The sequence below is a fragment of the Oncorhynchus kisutch genome, linkage group LG18, assembly GCF_002021735.2.
Source record: "Oncorhynchus kisutch isolate 150728-3 linkage group LG18, Okis_V2, whole genome shotgun sequence".
Lineage (NCBI taxonomy): Eukaryota > Metazoa > Chordata > Actinopteri > Salmoniformes > Salmonidae > Oncorhynchus > Oncorhynchus kisutch.
In genome coordinates, this window is record NC_034191.2 from 8804974 (window position 1) to 8826703 (window position 21730).

A 21730-nucleotide genomic window follows, 5' to 3' on the forward strand; every position below is an offset into this window, starting at 1 on the left:
TAGGCCTAATAGTGATAGTAGTTAGTCCTACTAGTGATCGTCATTACGCCTACTAGTGCTCGACATTAGGCCTGCTAGTGATTGACATTATACCTACTAGTGATCAACATTAGGTCTTCCAGTGATCGCCATTAGGCCTACCAGTGATTGACATTAGGCCTACCAGTGATAGACATTGTCCTACTGGTGATCGACATTAGGCCTACCAGTGATAGACATTAGGCCTACCAGTGATAGACATTAGGCCTACCAGTGATAGACATTAGGCCAACCAGTGATCGACATTAGGCCTACCAGTGATCGACATTAGGTCTATCAGTGATCGACATTAGGCCTACCAGTGATCGACATTAGGCCTACCAGTGATCGACATTAGGCCTACCAGTGATCGACATTATGCCTACCAGTGATTGACATTAGGCCTACCTTTGATCTACTAGTGATCAACATTTGGCCTACTATTGATAGGAGATCCTACTGGTGATTGACATTAGGCCTACTAGTGATAGTTGTTAGTCCTAGTAGTGATGGACATTAGGCCTACCAGTGATAGACATTAGTCCTAATAGTGATAGACATTAGTCCTAATAGTGATAGACATTAGGCCTACTGGTGATAGACATTATGTCTACTGGTGTTAGACATTAGTCCTAATCGTGAGAGACGTTAGGCCTACTAGTGATATACATTAGGTCTACTGGTGAAACAGTCCTACTGGTGAAACAGTCCTACTGGTGATAGACATTAGTCCTAATGATGAGTGACATTAGTCCTAACTGTGATTTACATTAGGCCTATCAGTGATCGACATTAGTCCTACTGGTGATAGACATTACGCCTACCAGTGATCGACATCAGGCCTACTGGTGATTGACATTAGTCCTACTAGGGATCGACATTAGGCCTACTAGTGATCGACATTAGGCCTTTTAATGATCGACATTAGTCATACCAGTGATCGACGTTAGTCCTACTGGTGATAGACATTACGCCTACCGGTGATCGACATCAGGCCTACTGGTGATTGACATTAGTCCTACTAGGGATCGACATTAGGACTACTAGTGATCGCCATTAGGCCTTTTAATGATCGACATTAGGCCTACTAGTGATCGACATTAGGCCTACTAGTGATCGACATTAGACCTACTAGTTATCAACATTAGGCCTACCAGTGATCGACATTAGTCCTGCTGGTGATTGACATTAGGCCTAATAGTGATAGTTGTTAGTCCAACTTAATGATCGACATTAGACCTACTAGTTATCGACATTAGGCCTACCAGTGATCGACATTAGTCCTGCTAGTGATAGACATTACGCCTACCAGTGATCGACATTAGTCCTAATGGTTATTGACATTAGTCCTAATGGTGATTGACATTAGGTCTAATAGTTATAGCTGTTAGTCCTACTAGTGATGGACATTAGGCCTATTTATCGACATTGGGACCACTTGTGATCGACATTAGGTCCACTTGTGATCGACATTAGGTCCACTTGTGATCGACATTAGGCCTTCTAGTGATCAACATTAGGCCTATTTATCAACATTAGGTCCACTTGTGATTGACATTAGTCCTACTTGTGATCGACATTAGGTCTACTAGTTATCGACATTATGCCTCCTAGTGATCGACATTAGGCCTGCTAGTGATAGACATTAGGCCTGCCAGTGATCTACATTAGTCCTACTAGTGACCGACATTAGGCCTGCTAGTGATTGACAGTAAGACGACTTGTGATTGACATTAGTCCTACTAGTTATAGACATTAGGTCTACTAGGGATCGACATTAGGCCTGCTAGTGATAGACATTAGGCCTGCTAGTAATCGACATTAGGCCTGCTAGTGATTGACAGTAAGACGACTTGTGATCGACATTAGGCCTGCTAGTGATTGACATTAGGTCTACTAGGGATCGACATTAGGCCTGCTAGTGATTGACATTAGTCCTACTGGTGATTGACATTAGGCCTAATGGTGATAGACATTAGGCCTAATAGTGATAGTTGTTAGTCCTACCAGTGATCGACATTAGGCCTGCTAGTGATGGATATAGGCCTACTATTTATTTACATTCGAGGAAAATAATTCCTCTATGGGGTTGAGGAATGGAGAGTAAGGTGGGAGGAAACGTGACATCATCCTGGGAGGGGCTGCAAACCACTCTGTGACAGCATGGGAGTGGTGAAATGCCACATTGTCCCATACAATTACAAATCAGCTGTGGTTGGCCTGATTGTTTTGATAATATTTCATTTTTTAGATTCGGAATATATTTCAATACCTTGTTACTGTAGAAATGTAGCAAATTGCTGTCATATTAAATTTTGTGTTAGGTTTTGAATTTACCGGTAAAAAAAAAATATATATATATATATATATATATTAAACTTGTGTAAACGTGCAAATTGGCCTGTAGGTACAAAGAGTTTTGGTGGTGGTTGTGTCTGAGTGAGAAAATAATTAATTACATTTGAAAGATGTAATCAATGAATGCATTTTGTGCCAAAGCGATGAAAAATGATTCACAGTTTAGCCCACATAAGACTCCTGTTGTGCTCATTGTGTGAAGAGTTTTGAAAAAGTGACCTAAGTGAGAAATGGGTCCTAGCGATTGTTAAAAAGAAACTGTAATACCAATTTTCTTTCTAGCGGTAACAGAGCCTTTCAAAATTGAACGTATTGCTCCCTCTAGTGGTAATTTGGTGTAACTACAGTTTCCCACGATAAACTGGACATCTGCTGAAGTTGTATTAGCAGACCCACAGATACTGTATGTTCCCCCCCGTCTCTCTCATACTGTGATAACTAACCAAGTGAAATATTAACCACAGCAGAACTTTTGGCCCTTTTCCCAGTATGCATCACTTTCCCATAGACAGGGCAGGGTTGGTAGAGGAATAGAATGAGACAGTGTCTGTGTGTATTTTATGACTGTTCTTACATCAGAACACTTTGGAGTGAGTCAGAAGATTATATTTGAAAATAAACGACTATTAAGTTAATCTGAGAGACTCTGATGTTATGTTTTTATATCGATCCAAATGATATGGACCCTGATTTAACTTTCATTGTTCATTTGTTTATTTTTTCATGGAAGGTTTTTTATCCATAAAATGAAGTGGGAGGAACCTCTATTCACATTATTTAAGATAATGTCAAAATAATATTTAAATTCTATCAGTAAATGTAAAAGCAATTCGGACCATAAAACATTTTTTACAAATTGAAAATGTATCTCGATATGTAATACAACTGTTTATTACGTTTATGTACCCTTGTTTGTATGTATTTGTCAAATCAAATCAAATGTATTTGTCACATACACATGGTTAGCAGATGTTAATGCGAGTGTAGCGAAATGCTTGTGCTTCTAGTTCCGACAATGCAGTAATAACCAACGAGTAATCTAACCTAACAATTCCAAAACTACTGTCTTATACACAGTGTAAGGGGATAAAGAATATGTACATAAGGATATATGAATGAGTGATGGTACAGAGCGGCATAGGCAAGATACAGTAGATGGTATCGAGTACAGTATATACATATGAGATGAGTATGTAAACAAAGTGGCATAGTTAAAGTGGCTAGTGATACATGTATTACATAAGGATGCAGTCGATGATATAGAGTACAGTATATACGTATGCATATGAGATGAATAATGTAGGGTAAGTAACATTATATAAGGTAGCATTGTTTAAAGTGGCTAGTGATATATTTACATCATTTCCCATCAATTCCCATGATTAAAGTGGCTGGAGTAGAGTCAGTGTCATTGTCAGTGTGTTGGCAGCAGCCACTCAATGTTAGTGGTGGCTGTTTAACAGTCTGATGGCCTTGAGATAGAAGCTGTTTTTCAGTCTCTCGGTCCCAGCTTTGATGCACCTGTACTGACCTCGCCTTCTGGATGACAGCGGGGTGAACAGGCAGTGGCTCGGGTGGTTGATGTCCTTGATGATCTTTATGGCCTTCCTGTAACATCGGGTGGTGTTGGTGTCCTGGAGGGCAGGTAGTTTGCCCCTGGTGATGCGTTGTGCAGACCTCACTACCCTCTGGAGAGCCTTACGGTTGAGGGCGGAGCAGTTGCCGTACCAGGCGGTGATACAGCCAGCCTGGATGCTCTCGATTGTGCATCTGTAGAAGTGTGTGAGTGCTTTTGGTGACAAGCCGAATTTCTTCAGCCTCCTGAGGTTGAAGAGGCGCTGCTGCGCCTTCTTCACGATGCTGTCTGTGTGAGTGGACCAATTCAGTTTGTCTGTGATGTGTATGCTGAGGAACTTAAAACTTGCTACCCTCTCCACTACTGTTCCATCGATGTGGATAGGGGGGTGTTCCCTCTGCTGTTTCCTGAAGTCCACAATCATCTCCTTAGTTTTGTTGACGTTGAGTGTGAGGTTATTTTCCTGACACCACACTCCGAGGGCCCTCACCTCCTCCCTGTAGGCTGTCTCGTCGTTGTTGGTAATCAAGCCTACCACTGTTGTGTCGTCCGCAAACTTGATGATTGAGTTGGAGGCGTGCGTGGCCACGCAGTCGTGGGTGAACAGGGAGTACAGGAGAGGGCTCAGAACGCACCCTTGTGGGGCCCCAGTGTTGAGGGAGATGTTGTTGCCTACCCTCACCACCTGGGGGCGGCCCGTCAGGAAGTCCAGTACCCAGTTGCACAGGGCGGGGTCGAGACCCAGGGTCTCGAGCTTGATGACGAGCTTGGAGGGTACTATGGTGTTGAATGCCGAGCTGTAGTCAATGAACAGCATTCTCACATAGGTATTCCTCTTGTCCAGATGGGTTAGGGCAGTGTGCAGTGTGGTTGAGATTGCATCGTCTGTGGACCTATTTGGGCGGTAAGCAAATTGGAGTGGGTCTAGGGTGTCAGGTAGGGTGGAGGTGATATGGTCCTTGACTAGTCTCTCAAAGCACTTCATGATGACGAAAGTGAGTGCTACGGGGCGGTAGTCGTTTAGCTCAGTTACCTTAGTTTTCTTGGGAACAGGAACAATGGTGGTCCTCTTGAAGCATGTGGGAACAGCAGACTGGTATAGGGATTGATTGAATATGTCCGTAAACACACCGGCCAGCTGGTCTGTGCATGCTCTGAGGGCGCGGCTGGGGATGCCGTCTGGGCCTGCAGCCTTGCGAGGGTTAACACGTTTAAATGTCTTACTCACCTCGGCTGCAGTGAAGGAGAGGCCGCATGTTTTCGTTGCAGGCCGTGTCAGTGGCACTGTATTGTCCTCAAAGCGGGCAAAAAAGTTATTTAGTCTGCCTGGGAGCAAGACATCCTGGTCCGTGACTGGGCTGGGTTTCTTCCTGTAGTCCGTGACTGGGCTGGGTTTCTTCCTGTAGTCCGTGACTGGGCTGGGTTTCTTCCTGTAGTCCGTGATTGACTGTATTCATAATAAAAAATAAATGGAAAATAACTTTGAAAAAAATATATAAATAACAGTGTGTGTGTGTGTGGCTGTTGAAAAACCTTTCCTTTAACCTGGCGCTGATTTCTCTCACAATATGGAGCCTATATTCTGTGGTACATTAATCCATTATTCCTCAGAACAAACCTCTGCCCTCCACTGGTTGCTGCAAACAGTTTTATTGCATACGTAGCCCAGTTTAATTCATGCAGGACATTTTCTAAATTTGATATAAATTGTTAGTTTGTGAATGGATCTTTTACTAATTTTTTTTTTTAAAGAGTGACAGTGTCAAGGAGAGGTGTTCAGTTGGGCGGAAAACCCTCATTTTCTTAAACAGACTTTAGAGGGGTAACTGATACTCCTTTTGGCCCACATCACCCTGCTCCTACAGACTCACCCAAACTAAACAAGAGGTATATTGTGAGCAGCCCCCCTCTCATAGTAACATAAGTAAATGCCATGTAATGCATCTGTGGTGTCAACCAGGGGGAGTCTCCATTCTGGGTCTAAGGTAACAAATGACTGTCTGCCACAGCTATGAGGGGCCATGTGAAACTGGTTAATGCCATGTGACCAGACCAGGCCAACTAGTTGAACCATGTGACACTGTGTCAGCTAACACCACACAAGAAGTCACTGTTTGAAATGGGAAGGGGGGGATTGCTAGACCTAGAGCTTTATTTTACAGTCCACTATATGGGTATTTACATGACATTACATATTACAACTACATAATCATTCATTTGTTTAATTATCTTCTCCAGCAGATGACAATCTCATATGAGTGATGTCCTCATCTTGCCCTGATCAAATGATATATCCAGCAGCTTTCCTTATTATTTTACAAACACCATTTACTTTTAAAATAGAGATAAGAATCCCAGGTGAACAAACCGGTATGTTCCGCGTGAAACTGAATGGGTGAAACAGGATCCTGCAGCACAACAATTGGATTATTTATTATTTTATTTAACCATTATTTAACTAGGCAAGTCAGTTAAGAACACATTCTTATTTACAATGACGGCCTACCGGAAGACAAAACGGCTCCTGCGGGGACGTGGCCTGGGATTCAAAATCAAATTCAAATATAGGACAAAACACACATCACGACAAGAGAGACACCACAAGACTACATAAAGAGAGACACCACAACACTACATAAAGAGAGACACCACAAGACTACATAAAGAGAGACACCACAAGACTACATAAAGAGAGACACCACAACACTACATAAAGAGAGACACCACAACACTACATAAAGAGAGACACCACAACACTACATAAAGAGAGACAACACAACACTACATAAAGAGAGACACCACAACACTACATAAAGAGAGACACCACAACACTACATAAAGAGAGACACCACAACACTACATAAAGAGAGACACCACAACACTACATAAAGAGAGACACCACAACACTACATAAAGAGAGACACCACAACACTACATAAAGAGAGACACCACAACACTACATAAAGAGAGACACTACAACACTACATAAAGAGAGACACCACAACACTACATAAAGAGAGACACCACAACACTACATAAAGAGAGACACCACCACAACACTACATAAAGAGAGACACCACAACACTACATAAAGAGAGACACCACAAGACTACATAAAGAGAGACCTAAGACGACAACATAGCATGGCAGCAACACAACATGACAACAACATGGTAGCAACACAACATGGCAGCAACACAACATGACAACAACATGGTAGCAACACAACATGACAACAACATGGTAGCAACACAACTCGGTCGCAGCACAAAACACAAACGTTATTGGGCACAGACAACAGTACAAAGGGCAAGAAGGTAGAGACAACAATACATCATGCCAAGCAGCCACAAGTAAGTGTCAATGATTGAGTCTTTGAATGAAGAGATGGAGGCATCGTCTTTTTGCTGTGAGATTCCTGTCCACTGCCCTCCTCAGCTGTCCACTGTCCTGCTCAGCTGTCCACTGCCCATGTTTATATGCAGTGTACCATGTTTACATGCAGTGTGCCATGTTTACATGAAGTTTACATGCAGTGTACCATGTTTACATGCAGTTTACATACAGTGTGCCATGTTTACATGCAGTGTACCATGTTTACATGCAGTGTACCATGTTTACATGCAGTGTACCAAGTTTAGATGCAGTTTACATGCAGTGTACATGTTTACATGGTGTACCATGTTTACCTGCAGTGTACCATGTTTACATGCAGTTTACATTCAGTGTACCATGTTTAGATGCAGTTTACATGCAGTGTACCATGTTTACATGCAGTGTACCATGTTTAGATGCAGTTTACATGCAGTGTACCATGTTTACATGCAGTGTACCATGTTTAGATGCAGTTTACATGCAGTGTACCATGTTTACATGCAGTTTACATGCAGTGTACCATGTTTACATTCAGTGTACCATGTTTACATGCAGTGTACCATGTTTAGATGCAGTTTACATGCAGTGTACCATGTTTACATGCAGTGTACCATGTTTACATGCAGTGAGTGTGCAAACACTCTGTTTCCTCGAGTTGAAGTTGAATCCATGATCACGACTTACTGGTGTCTGGATTTCCCTTCTTAGCTCCTGTTCCACTTCACCCACAGAGGGATCCAAAATGATCCCCTCCAACTAACTGATAGGAGAGCATGAGAGGGGGACAGTTAGCACACAGCGCTCACCTGAAACCAAAGAGGCCTCTTGGAGGCTGGATCTGATTCTTCCCAGCTACTACTTTACCCCACTGACAAAAGGAGAGTAGGCTGCAAAATCCACCCTGACAACTAAAACACACTAAGAGAATGGATACATCTCTTGCTATTTCTTTGTCATTTATTTCCCTGGAGAGTGGCTGTTCTTCTAAATGGTTTTAAACCACATTAAACCACAGATGCTATGGCTGATATATGAAGGTGCTGAGGTGTTGGGGCCCCGGAGGAATACAGAGGTGCTATTTCTGTTCAAGTTCATGGCAGGTCAACATCATAGCCCAAGCCTTCCCCATTTCTCCTTCGCCCAAATCCATTCAGCTGATGTTCTGAAAGAGCTGCAAAATCTGGACCCCTACAAATCAGCCGGGCTAGACAATCTGGACCCTTTCTTTCTAAAATTATCTGCCGAAATTGTTGCCACCCCTATTACTAGCCTGTTCAACCTCTCTTTCGTGTCGTCTGAGATTCCCAAAGATTGGAAAGCAGCTGCGGTCATCCCCCTCTTCAAAGGGGGGGACACTCTTGACCCAAACTGCTACAGACCTATATCTATCCTACCGTGCCTTTCTAAGGTCTTCGAAAGCCAAGTCAACAAACAGATTACCGACCATTTCGAATCTCACCATACCTTCTCTGCTATGCAATCTGGTTTCAGAGCTGGTCATGGGTGCACCTCAGCCACGCTCAAGGTCCTAAACGATATCTTAACCGCCATCGATAAGAAACATTACTGTGCAGCCGTATTCATTGATCTGGCCAAGGCTTTCGACTCTGTCAATCACCATATCCTCATCGGCAGACTCGACAGCCTTGGTTTCTCAAATGATTGCCTCGCCTGGTTCACCAACTACTTCTCTGATAGAGTTCAGTGTGTCAAGTCGGAGGGTCTGCTGTCCGGACCTCTGGCAGTCTCTATGGGGGTGCCACAGGGTTCAATTCTTGGACCGACTCTCTTCTCTGTATACATCAATGAGGTCGCTCTTGCTGCTGGTGAGTCCCTGATCCACCTCTACGCAGACGACACCATTCTGTATACTTCCGGCCCTTCTTTGGACACTGTGTTAACAACCCTCCAGGCAAGCTTCAATGCCATACAACTCTCCTTCCGTGGCCTCCAATTGCTCTTAAATACAAGTAAAACTAAATGCATGCTCTTCAACCGATCGCTACCTGCACCTACCCGCCTGTCCAACATCACTACTCTGGACGGCTCTGACTTAGAATACGTGGACAACTACAAATACTTAGGTGTCTGGTTAGACTGTAAACTCTCCTTCCAGACCCATATCAAACATCTCCAATCCAAAGTTAAATCTAGAATTGGCTTCCTATTTCGCAACAAAGCATCCTTCACTCATGCTGCCAAACATACCCTTGTAAAACTGACCATCCTACCAATCCTCGACTTTGGCGATGTCATTTACAAAATAGCCTCCAATACCCTACTCAACAAATTGGATGCAGTCTATCACAGTGCAATCCGTTTTATCACCAAAGCCCCATATACTACCCACCATTGCGACCTGTACGCTCTCGTTGGCTGGCCCTCGCTTCATACTCGTCGCCAAACCCACTGGCTCCATGTCATCTACAAGACCCTGCTAGGTAAAGTCCCCCCTTATCTCAGCTCGCTGGTCACCATAGCATCTCCCACCTGTAGCACACGCTCCAGCAGGTATATCTCTCTAGTCACCCCCAAGACCAATTCTTTCTTTGGCCGCCTCTCCTTCCAGTTCTCTGCTGCCAATGACTGGAACGAACTACAAAAATCTCTGAAACTGGAAACACTTATCTCCCTCACTAGCTTTAAGCACCAACTGTCAGAGCAGCTCACAGATTACTGCACCTGTACATAGCCCACCTAAAATTTAGCCCAAACAACTACCTCTTTCCCAACTGTATTTAATTTTTATTTATTTATTTATTTTGCTCCTTTGCACCCCATTATTTTTTTTATTTCTACTTTGCACATTCTTCCATTGCAAAACTACCATTCCAGTATTTTACTTGCTATATTGTATTTACTTTGCCATCATGGCCTTTTTTGCCTTTACCTCCCTTCTCACCTCATTTGCTCACATTGTATATAGACTTGTTTATACTGCATTATTGACTGTATGTTTGTTTTTACTCCATGTGTAACTCTGTGTCGTTTTATCTGTCGAACTGCTTTGCTTTATCTTGGCCAGGTCGCAATTGTAAATGAGAACTTGTTCTCAACTTGCCTACCTGGTTAAATAAAGGTAAAATAAATAAATAAATAAAATGGTAAGGAGCGTTATGGGACGATCCGACTATGATTTAGGCCTAGTATCCTAGGATAACATAAATCCTTCAATTACATTTCGGACTAAACTCCACTCCATGGTGAAGGAGTTCATCATTCAGTTAGTTCACCATGGAGTGGAGTTCAGTCCGCTATGTAATTACATAGCCGAACTAAATTATTCACGTAATATAGACAATTAGACATAGGGCAAATTTTTCCGCTTGTAAACTGCTGAAGCTTTTCCATAATAAACCTTTTCATTGAATTATCCAGGAGTAATTCGTCCGTAGAAGCCCAAATTCCCACGCAGACAGCCATTAGTACTCACTACTCTCCGACAAGGGAGGGAACAGTCACATGCATTGAGTGAAGTAGTTGAACAGCCACCCTAGTGAGTATTGTAGTAGGGAAGTACTCGTTAGCGCACATTGTCGTCAGCGGTCGGCGCACCAACTCCGCGAGCATCCACTAGTCTCTGTTGCGTACGAGATCTGGAAGACCGAGGAGGAGAGTTGATTCCGCTACAGTCATCCATGGCTCTGTGCAACGGAGAAACCAAGGTCAGTCAAACAACGGCCTGTGTGCCGCCATGGGAGCAACATAGCCCGTTTCTTGTTCAATGTTTTGGCTGCGGTACATGGGCGCTGGGAGAGTCCCCGGTTAGCTACGGCCTGTGTCGTGTTTTCAGCAAACTTACGGCGTGCGTGCTCCCCCAGCCTGGGATGCCTGTCCCCTCGTCTTTTAAACGTATGTTTTTGGAGTTTAAAAATAAAATAAACATCCAGCATACAGTGAATGTAACTTTTATGCCACTGTTGCATCTTTCATTGTGTATATATTACTAGCTAGTCAGCTAGCAGAAGCCGCGTGGAATGTAGCCTAGCTGCTGCCGCACAGCTGGATATGTAGCTATCTGCAACGTTAGGTATAGTCCGATATATAGTTAACCCACACTAGCAGAATAACTAGCAGTGCAGTTTCAGATGGTCGTGGACTTTACATCATGTTTAACCCTTATAGTAATAGTTAGAGATTTCGTGTTACGACCAATGTACATTTGTTGGGTAATTTTAACATAAATAATCGGGTTGACAGCTAACGCTAGATGGCTAACTATGACTTGTTAGTTAGCTAGCGCCCGGTCTCCGGTCTGTCCACCCACCACAGTTGTGCCAACTGCAACATAGGCCAACCAATCGTATTATTTTCATATCCACAAGTACTCCATTTTACTTTCCCAGGAAAACAGGCCCAGTATGACAACTCGGCATCGAAGCGGGTTTATATGAAATGTTTTACTGTTTTTATGGTGTCACTTGCCGTGTTTGATACACGAGCCTGTTGTTTTTCATTGACGGAAGCACGTAGTGTCAGAAACCACGTGGGGACCCGCTGCTCTCTTATTTCACAATTTACTTGAGTGGTGCATTTAATGTTTTGCCCATATGTAATGCCCCAATGTAATGCATGAGAAATGTACAGTTTTGATAGGAAAATTAAGCTTGTAAACCATAATGATGCTAAGACAATCTCCCTTGGTAACATTGACTGATCACATCAATTTATCAATGGCTGCCTTCATCAATCATGCATAAGGGGCAGGCATATATATATATATTTTAACTGCAGAACAACTTGTGTAGATCTATCTACTGTAAAGTAACGTCCATTGGCTTGTGAATCCTGGATAGAAATATCTATAGATTCACTAGAAATCTAAAAGGGTGGATTAAAGCATCCAAGTTTGGCATCCGTGACTTCACTGTACGGTCTAGCTGGCCACTACTGGACCTGGTCAGTCCTCTAGCTGGCCACTACTGGACCTGGTCAGTCCTCTAACTGGCCACTACTGGACCTGGTCAGTCCTCTAGCTGGCCACTACTGGACCTGGTCAGTCCTCTAACTGGCCACTACTGGACCTGGTCAGTCCTCTAGCTGGCCACTACTGGACCTGGTCAGTCCTCTAACTGGCCACTACTGGACCTGGTCAGTCCTCTAGCTGGGCCCTGGTCAGTCCACTAGCTGGCCACTACTGGACCTGGTCAGTCCTCTAGCTGGCCACTACTGGACCTGGTCAGTCCTCTAGCTGGCCACTACTGGACCTGGTCAGTCCTCTAGCTGGCCACTACTGGACCTAGTCAGTCCTCTAGCTGGCCACTACTGGACCTGGTCAGTCCTCTAGCTGGCCACTACTGGACCTGGTCAGTCCTCTAGCTGGCCACTACTGGACCTGGTCAGTCCTCTAACTGGCCACTACTGGACCTGGTCAGTCCTCTAGCTGGCCACTACTGGACCTGGTCAGTCCTCTAGCTGGCCCCTGGTCAGTCCTCTAGCTGGCCACTACTGGACCTGCTCAGTCCTCTAGCTGGCCCCTACTGGACCTGGTCAGTCCTCTAGCTGGCCCCTACTGGACCTGGTCAGTCCTCTAACTGGCCACTACTGGACCTGGTCAGTCCACTAGCTGGCCACTACTGGCCCTGCTCAGTCCTCTAGCTGGCCACTACTGGACCTGGTCAGTCCTCTAATTGGCCCCTACTGGACCTGCTCAGTCCTCTAGCTGGCCCCTACTGGATCTGCTCAGTCCTCTAGCTGGCCCCTACTGGACCTGCTCAGTCCTCTAGCTGGCCCCTACTGGACCTGCTCAGTCCTCTAGCTGGCCACTACTGGACCTGGTCAGTCCTCTAATTGGCCCCTACTGGACCTGCTCAGTCCTCTAGCTGGCCCCTACTGGATCTGCTCAGTCCTCTAGCTGGCCCCTACTGGACCTGCTCAGTCCTCTAGCTGGCCCCTACTGGACCTGCTCAGTCCTCTAGCTGGCCACTACGGGACCTGGTCAGTCCTCTAACTGGCCACTACGGGACCTGGTCAGTCCTCTAGCTGGGCCCTGGTCAGTCCTCTAGCTGGCCACTACTGGACCTGCTCAGTCCTCTAACTGGCCACTACGGGACCTGGTCAGTCCTCTAGCTGGGCCCTGGTCAGTCCTCTAACTGGCCACTACTGGACCTGCTCAGTCCTCTAACTGGCCACTACGGGACCTGGTCAGTCCTCTAGCTGGGCCCTGGTCAGTCCTCTAGCTGGCCACTACTGGACCTGGTAAGGCCTCTAGCTGGCCCCTGGTAAGGCCTCTAGCTGGCCCCTGGTAAGGCCTCTAGTTGGCCCCTGGTTAGGCCAACTAGATGTGTGATCTATCATGTGATCCTCATGCGGGACTGAATGAGTGTGTAACGTCTCGTCACGCGTGCCCTCTTCTCAGTACTGAGACTCGCATGTCTCAAATTGCATTATGGCCTTAACGAATCTCGTTCCTGTGAGGTTGGTGAAGTGGCGGCCATTCACCATCGCAAACGTTTTGCCTGTCTTTGAACGAGTGCAAAGGTTTTGCAACACTTTCTTTTGAACACCCCTTGATTCAACCACTGTTGGGGAATTTAGGCTGTTGTATCTTCATTCACAACATCCCATGATACCCTTGATGAGTCTATATGGTTGAAGGCTATTCCACACGTAGGCCTGTGTTGTTATCCTGATTGAGTGTTCCTACGTGGTCAGGACAGTGTGTTCTTTCTCCCCCAGCTGGACATCAGCAGTGTTGAGCCTCAGAATGGTTCATGTGAGGGGGCGGTGGTCATCCTGGATGCCGGGGCGCAGTACGGCAAGGTGATTGACAGGCGGATCAGAGAGCTGTTTGTCCGCTCAGAGATCCTCCCACTAGAGACGCCAGCCTTCGCCATCAGAGAACAAGGCTTCAGGTGAGACTGACTGACAGCACACTTGCACCTGGGTGGCATTTACAAGTCAACAAACCTGGACCGAATGTTTTGAAACTACAAAAAAAAATGCATATGGTGTGGAAGAGAGAGAACCTGTCAGAACAATAACACTAGTGTGATCATTTTTAAGATCTCTTTCTGCCCATCGTCTTTGACGTCTGTGGAGGACCACAGTGGTCAGGACAGCCTGAGAGAGTCTGCAGTTCTATATAAAAGGAGCAGTGGTCAGGACAGCCTGAGAGAGTCTGCAGTTCTATATAAAAGGAGCAGTGGTCAGGACAGCCTGAGAGAGTCTGCAGTTCTATATAAAAGGAGCAGTGGTCAGGACAGCCTGAGAGAGTCTGCAGTTCTATATAAAAGGAGCAGTGGTCAGGACAGCCTGAGAGAGTCTGCAGTTCTATATAAAAGGAACACAGACAGTGACTAGACTAAGCATATAGACTAAGCAGGTCTATACAACAGGAACACAGACCAGTGACTAGACTAAGCAGGTCTATACAACAGGAACACAGACCAGTGACTAGACTAAGCAGGTCTATACAACAGGAACACAGACCAGTGACTAGACTAAGCAGGTCTATACAACAGGAACACAGACAGTGACTAGACTAAGCATATAGACTAAGCAGGTCTATACAACAGGAACACAGACCAGTGACTAGACTAAGCAGGTCTATACAACAGGAACACAGACCAGTGACTAGACTAAGCAGGTCTATACAACAGGAACACAGACCAGTGACTAGACTAAGCAGGTCTATACAACAGGAACACAGACAGTGACTAGACTACGCATATAGACTAAGCAGGTCTATACAACCGGAACACAGACCAGTGACTAGACTAAGCAGGTCTATACAACAGGAACACAGACCAGTGACTAGACTAAGCATATAGACTAAGCAGGTCTATACAACAGGAACACAGACCAGTGACTAGACTAAGCAGGTCTTTGTAAGTATGGTACATGTTTCTACATATTTTGTCTGACCATTGAAGGGAGGAGGGAGTGTTCACACAGCATTCTACTGCTTAGGACAGGTCCCCATCGCTCTGCAGAGGAGTGAGACGGAGAGCTTTTTAGGAGACACTATTTTTCCATTACAGTTTGTGAGAATTCATCACTCCACCCCTACAGAATAGATGCACCCACACATTTTTTGATTTCTTCAGTTTAAACAGACACATGTCTGAACTATGCGCAGACTCTTTAACAGTCTCTTGTTTGTGTGTATGTTATTTGTCCTGAAAATGACTACTCTTGAGTATGGTTACATTTTAAATCCCATTTAGCAGAGGTTTTTCTCCAAAGTGACGTAGTCATGAGTTCATACGGGTGGTCCCGGGAATCGAACCCAGAACCCTGCCGTTGCAAGCACCATGCTCTACCAACTGAGCCATACAGAAATAGATTGTTTGTCTTTGAATATTTCTCCTCTGTTGTTCATAACTCTTTACTCCTCCCCCCTTTTTCTCTCCAGAGCCATCATAATCTCTGGCGGTCCTAACTCTGTGTACGCTGAGGATGCCCCCTGGTTTGATCCTGCCATATTCACCATTGGAAAGCCTGTCCTGGGTATCTGCTATGGAATGCAGGTAGGAGGGCCCTGAGAAATACACACACAGTGCCTTTGTATTGAGACCCATTAACTTTTCCCACATTGTTAGGTTACAGGCTTATTCTAAATATTTTTTCCCCCTCAATCTACGCAAAATACCTCAATTACAGCAAAAACTCAAAAAAAGAAGTTTCTTTTAAAGAAATGTTTGCCTAATTTATTTCCCCCCCAAAAAAGGGAATATTAAATGTACATAAGTAATCAGACCCTTTACTCAGTACTGTGTTGAAGCACCTTTGTCAGCGATTACAGCATCAAGTCTTCTTGGGTATGACACTACAAGCTTAGCACACCTGTATTTGGGGAGTTTCTCCCATTCTCTGCAGATCCTCTCAAGCTCTGTCAGGTTGGATGGGGAGAGTTGCTGCACAGCTATTTTCTGGTCTCTCCAGAGATGTTCGATCAGGGTCAAGTACGGGCTCTGGCTGGGCCACTCAAGGACATTCGGAGACTTGTCTTGAAGCCACTCCTGCGTTGTCTTGGCTCTGTGCTTAGGGTCATTGTCCTGTTGGCAGGTGAAACTTCACCCCAGTCTGAGGTCCTGAGAGCTCTGGAGTAGGATTTCATCAAGGATCTCTCTCTACCTTACTCTGTTCATCTTTTGCTCAATCCTGACTAGTCTACCTTTCCCTGCTGCTGAAAAACATCCCCACAGCATTATGCTGCCACCACCATGCTTCACCGTAGGGATGGTGCCAGGTTTCTTCCAGATGTGACGCTTCGCATTCAGGCCAAAGAGTTTAATTTTGGTTTCATCAGACCAGGGAATCTTAATTCTCATGGTCAGAGTTTTTAGGGGCCTTTTAGCAAACTCCAAGGGGGCTGTCATGTGCCTTTTAGGAGTGGCTTCCGTCTGCCAATCTACCATAAAGGCCTGATTGGTGGAATGCTAAAGAGATGGTTGTCCTTCTGGAAGGTTCTCGCATCTCCACAGAGGAACTCTAGAGCTCTGTCAGAGTGACCATCGGGTTCTTGGTCACCTCCCTGACCAAGGCCCTTCTCCCCCAATTGCTCAGTTTGGCTGGGCAGCCAGCTATAGGAAGAGTCTTGGTGGTTCCAAACTTCTTCCATTTAAGAATGATGGAGGCCACTGTGTTCTTGGGGATCTTCAATCCTGCAGACATTTTTTGGTACCCTTCCCCAGATCCATGCCTCGACACAATCCTTTCTCTGAGCTTTACGGACAATTCCTTCGACCCCATGGCTTGGTTTTTGCTCTGACATGCACTGTCAACTGTGGGACCTTTATATGGACAGCTGTGTGCCTTTTCTAAATCATGTTCAACCAATTGAATTTACCACAGGTGTACGCCAATCAAGTTGTAGAAAAATCTCACGGATGATCAATGGAAACAGAATGCACCTGTGCTAAATGTCGAGTCTCATAGCAAAGGGTCTGAATACTTATGTAAATAAGGTATTTCTGTTTATAATTGTTTATAAATTAGCAACATATCTTTAACCTGTTTTCGTTTTGTCATTATGTGGTATTGGATGTAGATTGATCTTTGTCATTATGGGTTATTGGGTGTAGATTGATGATTACTTTATTTTATTCAATCCAATAAGGCAACAAAATGTAGAAAAAGTAATGGGGTCTATATACTTTCCCGAAGGCACTTTACATGAAACCCTAGCCCAAAATTCCTTAGCATAAAACTCAGGGTTCATGATTTCACCACCTACTGTCAATAACGGTGTATCTAGACAGATCAATTGATAAAATAAAAAACCCACTAAGACTCACTTTCTTATGATCACGTACAAATTTAAATGAAATCTTTCAATCAATTAAAAAAAATGCAGATTTTTAAGAGTCTAATGATCAATTGTCCTCTCCCCAGATGATGAATAAGGTTTTTGGGGGGACAGTACACAGGAAGAGTGTGAGAGAGGATGGAGTGTTCAACATCGGATTGGACAACACCTGCTCTCTCTTCAGGTGGGTTAAGAAGAACTAAAGATTCTTTAGAGTAGGCAGCTCGATAAGAGTTTCACCAGAACCACTCGGGAGTCGAGAGGTGACAGGGTAAGCTATTTCAAGAAAAAATGTTTTTTTTTTTTCCCCCTCCATTGGTTTGGCCCAGAGCCATGTGTTTGACGCCAACTGGACCAAAAATTCCAACAGTCACATCGTTTCCCTGGCCGTCACACAAACTCCAAAATAAGAAAACCACAGTCCTCCCTCTCTCAGACATTACACACAGTTGGACACAAAGCACATTGACTTCCAAAGGGCTTCTGAACAGCTTAACAGCTTCTACCCCCAAGCTATAAGACTCCTGAACAGCTCATCAAAGGGCCACCTGAACCTTTAGCATTGACCCCCTGTTCAGGCTACTCTCTGTTTATTATCTATGCATAGTCACTTTACCTCTACCTACATGTACATGTTTGTTTGACTAACATTGACTCTACCGTAATACCCTGTATATAGCCTCCACATTGACTCTGTACCGGTACCCCCTCTCTATAGCCTCCACATTGACTCTGTACCGGTACCCCTCTATATAGCCTCCACATTGACTCTGTACCGGTACCCCTTTATATAGCCTCCACATTGACTCTGTACCGTAACACCCTGTATATAGCCTCCACATTGACTCTGTACCGTAACACCCTGTATATAGCCTCCACATTGACTCTGTACCGTAACACCCTGTATATAGCCTCCACATTGACTCTGTACCGGTACCCCCTGTATATAGCCTCCACATTGACTCTGTACCGTAACAACCTGTATATAACCTCCACATTGACTCTGTACCGTAATACCCTGTATATAGCTTCAACATTGACTCTGTACCGTAACAACCTGTATATAGTCTCCACATTGACTCTGTACCGTAACAACCTGTATATAGTCTCCACATTGACTCTACCGTAACAACCTGTATATAGTCTCCACATTGACTCTGTACCGTAACAACCTGTATATAGTCTCCACATTGACTCTGTACCGTAACAACCTGTATATAGTCTCCACATTGACTCTGTACTGTAACAACCTGTATATAGCCTCCACATTGACTCTGTACCGGTACCCCCTCTATATAGCCTCCACATTGACTCTGTACCGGTACCCCCTCTCTATAGCCTCCACATTGACTCTGTACCGGTACCCCTCTATATAGCCTCCACATTGACTCTGTACCGGTACCCCTCTATATAGCCTCCACATTGACTCTGTACCGGTACCCCTTTATATAGCCTCCACATTGACTCTGTACCGTAACACCCTGTATATAGCCTCCACATTGACTCTGTACCGTAACACCCTGTATATAGCCTCCACATTGACTCTGTACCGTAACACCCTGTATATAGCCTCCACATTGACTCTGTACCGGTACCCCCCTGTATATAGCCTCCACATTGACTCTGTACCGTAACAACCTGTATATAACCTCCACATTGACTCTGTACCGTAATACCCTGTATATAGCTTCAACATTGACTCTGTACCGTAACAACCTGTATATAGTCTCCACATTGACTCTGTACCGTAACAACCTGTATATAGTCTCCACATTGACTCTACCGTAACAACCTGTATATAGTCTCCACATTGACTCTGTACCGTAACAACCTGTATATAGTCTCCACATTGACTCTGTACCGTAACAACCTGTATATAGTCTCCACATTGACTCTGTACTGTAACAACCTGTATATAGTCTCCACATTGACTCTGTACCGTAACAACCTGTATATAGTCTCCACATTGACTCTGTACTGTAACAACCTGTATATAGCCTCCACATTGACTCTGTACCGTAACAACCTGTATATAGTCTCCACATTGACTCTGTACCGTAACAACCTGTATATAGTCTCCACATTGACTCTGTACCGGTACCCCCTGTATATAGCCTCCACATTGACTCTGTACCGTAACAACCTGTATATAGCCTCCACATTGACTCTGTACCGTAACACCCTGTATATAGCCTCCACATTGACTCTGTACCGTAACAACCTGTATATAGCCTCCACATTGACTCTGTACCGTAACACCCTGTATATAGCCTCCACATTGACTCTGTACCGTAATACCCTGTATATAGCCTCCACATTGACTCTGTACCGTAACAACCTGTATATAGCCTCCACATTGACTCTGTACCGTAACACCCTGTATATAGCCTCCACATTGACTCTGTACCGTAACACCCTGTATATAGCCTCCACATTGACTCTGTACCGTAACACCCTGTATATAGCCTCCACATTGACTCTGTACCGTAACACCCTGTATATAGCCTCCACATTGACTCTGTACCGGTACCCCCTCTATATAGCCTCCACATTGACTCTGTACCGGTACCCCCTGTATATAGCCTCCACATTGACTCTGTACCGGTACCCCTCTATATAGCCTCCACATTGACTCTGTACCGTAACACCCTGTATATAGCCTCCACATTGACTCTGTACCGTAACACCCTGTATATAGCCTCCACATTGACTCTGTACCGTAATACCCTGTATATAGCCTCCACATTGACTCTGTACCGTAACACCCTGTATATAGCCTCCACATTGACTCTGTACCGTAACACCCTGTATATAGCCTCCACATTGACTCTGTACCGTAATACCCTGTATATAGCCTCCACATTGACTCTGTACCGTAACACCCTGTATATAGCCTCCACATTGACTCTGTACCGTAACACCCTGTATATAGCCTCCACATTGACTCTGTACCGGTACCCCCTCTATATAGCCTCCACATTGACTCTGTACCGGTACCCCTCTATATAGCCTCCACATTGACTCTGTACCGTAACACCCTGTATATAGCCTCCACATTGACTCTGTACCGTAACACCCTGTATATAGCCTCCACATTGACTCTGTACCGTAATACCCTGTATATAGCCTCCACATTGACTCTGTACCGTAACACCCTGTATATAGCCTCCACATTGACTCTGTACCGTAACACCCTGTATATAGCCTCCACATTGACTCTGTACCGTAATACCCTGTATATAGCCTCCACATTGACTCTGTACCGTAACACCCTGTATATAGCCTCCACATTGACTCTGTACCGTAACACCCTGTATATAGCCTCCACATTGACTCTGTACCGGTACCCCCTCTATATAGCCTCCACATTGACTCTGTACCGGTACCCCCTGTATATAGCCTCCACATTGACTCTGTACCGGTACCCCTCTATATAGCCTCCACATTGACTCTGTACCGTAACACCCTGTATATAGCCTCAACATTGACTCTGTACTGTAATACCCTGTATATAGCCTCCACATTGACTCTGTACCGGTACCCCCTGTATATAGCCTCCACATTGACTCTGTACCGTAATACCCTGTATATAGCCTCCACATTGACTCTGTACCGTAACACCCAGTATATAGCCTCCACATTGACTCTGTACCGTAATACCCTGTATATAGCCTCCACATTGACTCTGTACCGTAATACCCTGTATATAGCCTCCACATTGACTCTGTACCGTAACAACCTGTATATAGCCTCCACATTGACTCTGTACCGTAACACCCTGTATATAGCCTCCACATTGACTCTGTACCGGTACCCCCTCTATATAGCCTCCACATTGACTCTGTACCGGTACCCCCTGTATATAGCCTCCACATTGACTCTGTACCGGTACCCCTCTATATAGCCTCCACATTGACTCTGTACCGGTACCCCTCTATATAGCCTCCACATTGACTCTGTACCGTAATACCCTGTATATAGCCTCCACATTGACTCTGTACCGTAACACCCAGTATATAGCCTCCACATTGACTCTGTACCGTAATACCCTGTATATAGCCTCCACATTGACTCTGTACCGTAATACCCTGTATATAGCCTCCACATTGACTCTGTACCGTAACAACCTGTATATAGCCTCCACATTGACT

General features: G+C 44.8%; 1 protein-coding gene across 1 annotated transcript in view; it reads left to right on the plus strand.

Moving 5' to 3' along the window:
- The first annotated feature begins 10746 nt into the window (after window positions 1–10746).
- LOC109878825 (GMP synthase [glutamine-hydrolyzing]-like) overlaps window positions 10747–21730 on the plus strand; it is a 30309-nt gene continuing 19325 nt past the window's right edge. Inside the window, exons 1-4 of the mRNA XM_031795430.1 lie at window positions 10747–10992; window positions 14006–14181; window positions 15684–15798; window positions 17666–17763. Of these exons, the coding sequence (XP_031651290.1) occupies window positions 10966–10992; window positions 14006–14181; window positions 15684–15798; window positions 17666–17763 (416 nt within the window). The 5' untranslated portion in view covers window positions 10747–10965. The remainder of the gene's footprint in view (window positions 10993–14005; window positions 14182–15683; window positions 15799–17665; window positions 17764–21730) is intronic.